Source organism: Lolium rigidum, unplaced genomic scaffold (genome assembly GCF_022539505.1).
Source record: "Lolium rigidum isolate FL_2022 unplaced genomic scaffold, APGP_CSIRO_Lrig_0.1 contig_28213_1, whole genome shotgun sequence".
Classification (NCBI taxonomy): domain Eukaryota; kingdom Viridiplantae; phylum Streptophyta; class Magnoliopsida; order Poales; family Poaceae; genus Lolium; species Lolium rigidum.
The window spans coordinates 25,901-29,988 of record NW_025900089.1 but is presented as its reverse complement, the minus strand read 5'-3'; the positions used below and the strand labels follow the sequence as shown (position 1 = coordinate 29,988).

At 45.4% G+C, this 4,088-nt stretch overlaps 1 protein-coding gene across 1 annotated transcript; it reads left to right on the top strand.

The window, feature by feature from the left end:
• On the top strand, nucleotides 1–3,588 carry LOC124680789 (FACT complex subunit SPT16). The gene has a single exon (XM_047215833.1). It carries the CDS (start codon nucleotides 29–31, stop codon nucleotides 3,278–3,280), a length of 3,252 nt encoding a protein of 1,083 aa, XP_047071789.1. The 5' UTR covers nucleotides 1–28; the 3' UTR covers nucleotides 3,281–3,588.
• Nucleotides 3,589–4,088: the final 500 nt, after the last annotated feature.

Genomic DNA, 4,088 nt, shown 5'->3' with positions numbered 1-4,088 from the left:
CTTGGTTAATGTGAGCTTCTTGGCAAAGATGGCAGATAACGGTAAAGCAAAGCCAGCCTCAGGAGGAGCCTATACGATCAATCTAGAGAACTTCAGCAAGCGGCTGAAGGTGTTCTATGATCATTGGAACGGAAACAAGTCTGATCTTTGGGCTTCTTCTGATGCAATCGCAATAGCTACTCCGCCTTCTTCTGATGATCTTCGCTATCTGAAATCCTCGGCTCTAAATGTTTGGTTACTTGGGTACGAGTTTCCAGAAACCATAATTGTCTTCATGCAGAAGCAGATACATTTCTTGTGCAGCCAGAAGAAAGCAAATCTCATTGGAACCCTCAAGAGTGCTGCACATGAGGCTGTTGGTGCTGATATTGTCTTGCACGTGAAGGGCAAGAATGGAGATGGCATTGACCTGATGGATGACATACTGAGTGCTGCTTGTGCTCAGTCGAAATCTGACACTCCAGTTGTTGGTCACATTGCAAAAGAGGCACCTGAGGGTAAGCTCCTTGAAACATGGGCAGAAAAGCTATCTGGGGGATCTGTACAACTTACAGATGTAACAAATGGGTTTTCTGAGCTTTTTTCTGTCAAGGACGCCACAGAGATCATCTGTGTGAAAAAGGCTGCTTACCTAACTTCATCTGTGATGAAAAACTTTGTTGTTCCGACCATGGAGAAGGTTATTGATGAGGAGAGAAAAGTCTCACACTCCTCATTGATGGATGACACGGAGAAGATTATTCTTGATCCTTTGAAGGCCAAGGTGAAGTTGAAGGCTGAAAATATTGATATATGTTATCCTCCTGTCTTCCAAAGTGGCGGGAAGTTTGACCTTAGACCAGGTGCTGCCAGCAATGATGATTATCTCTACTATGATCCAGCAAGTGTTATCATCTGTGCAATTGGGTCAAGGTACAGTAACTATTGTTCCAATGTCGCCAGAACATTTCTGATAGATGCTACCCCGACACAAAGTAAGGCGTACGAGACACTTCTGAAAGCCCAGGAAGCTGCTTTAGCAGCATGTAAACCAGGCAATCAGATGTCTGCAGTTTATCAGGCTGCAGTTGCAGTATTTGAAAAGAATGCCCCTGAATTGCTCTCTCATCTAACAAAGTCAGCTGGAACTGGAATGGGCCTCGAGTTTCGAGAGTCTGGCTTAAACTTGAACCCCAAGAATGACCGTCTGATAAAAGAGGGCATGATTTTCAATGTCTGCCTTGGCTTGAATAATGTCCAGGCAGAAACAAACAATGAGAAGACAAAGCAGTTCTCTTTGTTATTAGCTGATACAGCTTTAGTTAATGACAAGACCGTAGAGATCTTAACCAATTGCTCCAAGGCTGTTAAAGATGTTGCATATTCATTTAATGAAGATGAGGAAGATGTTCCGAAGCCTAAGCAGCCGAAGTTTGAGCCAAATGGCCTGGAAGCAGTACCATCCAAGGCAACACTTCGGTCAGACAACCAGGAGATGTCCAAGGAAGAGGTTCGGAGACAGCACCAGGCTGAACTTGCTCGTCAAAAGAATGAAGAGACTGCTAGAAGGCTGGCTGGGGGTGGTTCTGGTTCTGGCGATGGACGCGGTCCTGCTAAGGCTTCAAATGAGCTTGTTGCATACAAGAATGTGAATGATGTACCTTATTCAAGAGAGTTGGTGATACAAGTAGATCAGCGGAATGAAGCTATCCTCTTACCTATTTATGGCAGTATGGTCCCTTTCCATGTTTCTACTGTTAAGAGTGTGACCAGTCACCAGGACAACCGCACCTGCACTATTCGCATTTTCTTTAATGTACCTGGCATGCCATTCTCAAATGATAACACTCTGAAGTCCCAGGGAGCTATCTACTTGAAAGAGATTACATTCCGCTCAAAGGATCCACGGCATAGCAGTGAGGTTGTTCAGCAGATCAAAACATTGAGGAGACAAGTAGCTTCAAGGGAGTCGGAGAGAGCTGAAAGAGCCACCCTTGTTACTCAGGAGAAACTCCAGCAGGCAAGCAACAAAACAAAGCAAATGAGGCTTAATGATGTGTGGATACGGCCTGTGTTTGGTGGCCGTGGGAGAAAGTTGACAGGAACTCTTGAGGCCCATGTAAATGGTTTCAGATATGCTACTTCAAGGGCTGATGAGCGTGTGGACATCATGTATAGGAATATAAAACATGCCTTCTTCCAGCCAGCAGAGAAAGAAATGATTACCCTTCTTCATTTCCACTTGCACAATCATATCATGGTTGGAAACAAGAAGACGAAAGATGTCCAATTTTACGTTGAAGTAATGGATGTTGTTCAAACTGTTGGTGGAAGTAGGAGATCGGCCCTTGATCCTGATGAGATTGAAGAAGAGCAGCGTGAGAGGGACCGGAAGAACAGAATCAACATGGAGTTCCAGAACTACGTGAATAAGGTCAATGACCACTGGTCGCAACCACAGTTCAAGGGGCTTGATCTGGAGTTCGATGTCCCTCTTAGAGAACTTGGGTTCCATGGGGTTCCGTATAAAGCTTCAGCTTTCATCATTCCAACTTCAACTTGTTTGGTTGAGCTAATTGAGACTCCCTTCCTGGTGGTGACTCTGGGTGAGATAGAGATTGTTAATCTGGAGAGGGTGGGCTTTGGAACAAAGAACTTTGACATGGCTATTGTGTTTAAGGACTTCAAGAAGGATGTTCTTCGCATCGACTCCATTCCGTCAAGTTCACTTGACGCAATAAAGGAGTGGCTTGACACCACTGATCTCAAGTACTATGAGAGCAGGCTGAACCTGAATTGGCGTCCTATTCTGAAAACTATCATTGATGATCCTCAGAAGTTCGTTGACGATGGTGGCTGGGAATTCCTGAATATGGAGGGAAGCGATTCTGAGACAGAGGATACAGAGGAATCAGATCAGGGGTATGAGCCTTCTGATGCTGAGCCCGTGTCTGAATCAGAAGATGATGATTCTGGCAGTGCGTCTTTGGTGGAATCAGATGATGACGAGGAGGAGGATTCTGATGTAGACTCTGAGGAAGAGAAGGGTAAAACCTGGGATGAGCTGGAACGGGAGGCATCCAACGCAGACCGGGAACATGGTGGAGAATCAGACAGCGAGGATGAAAGGAGGCGCCGCAAGGTCAAGACCTTTAGCAAGTCCGGTCCACCACCACAACGTGGTATTGGTAGCAGTAGCAAGCAGCGTCCTCCAGAGCGTGGCAGCGGTAGCAAGTCTCGTCCACCACCAGGTCGTGGTAGCTCCAACGGAGGGCCCTCAAAGAAGCCGAAGTTCAGGTGATTGGTACCCCTCTCTTGCCAGTCTTGGTTGCGTCCTCTGAATCTTGCCCTTTCAGGAGGCATGATATGGTTCGTTCTAGCAGAAGCCTTGTTTACTCGTTAGACCATCGTGGTACTTCTTTCTGCACTAGCTAAATACTATATTAGGAAGTCGAAGTTCTGTGAGTTACATATTGTGTGTGATTAATCTTCAAACTTGTCATCGAGTAAACTAAGTTGATTCATCTGTTGTATCCTCGTTGATGTAACATTTTACTGTAGAATGTTGACCTCCAGTTTGTATAATTTTTATGCGGCATATTTTTGTTTGTTTAGTCCATTTTTAGCGCTACAACTCTTGGATCTAGGGAAGAGCCGGCAACTGCTGAATTTGCAGAATCGTTGGTAATCATAGCGGTTTCGTCAGTTACACATATACCTCTAGTTTACATTAGCAGAGACAGAGTAAAATGCATTGCTAGTCCTGGAAGGTACCGTCTATGTCTGAAAGCATGCTTAAACATAGAAATTGCTCTATTGCAGTCCTTGAAGTTGTTCCGGATATCCATATACGGTTCTAGGTATGGTTAGCCACCGTATTATGCTGACATGGCGATGAGATGGGCCAGGTGCAGTGGGTGCCCCTACCACTACAACTTCCACGATCATTGTAATCCTCAAACTTGTTCTGAATGTTCAACCACGGTCCTGCGCGACAGACACGACGCTCAGCTGAAGCGGTGTGCCTATCGTCCATTACACGCATGCATGTGACACGCTAGAGCCGTTCAATCGATTAGCCAAATGCATATGCACGTACATAGCTTTTT

Bases quoted from the DNA above. Each gene is read 5' to 3' on its own strand.
- LOC124680789 (XM_047215833.1), top strand. From the start codon at position 29: ATGGCAGATAACGGTAAAGCAAAGCCAGCCTCAGGAGGAGCCTATACG.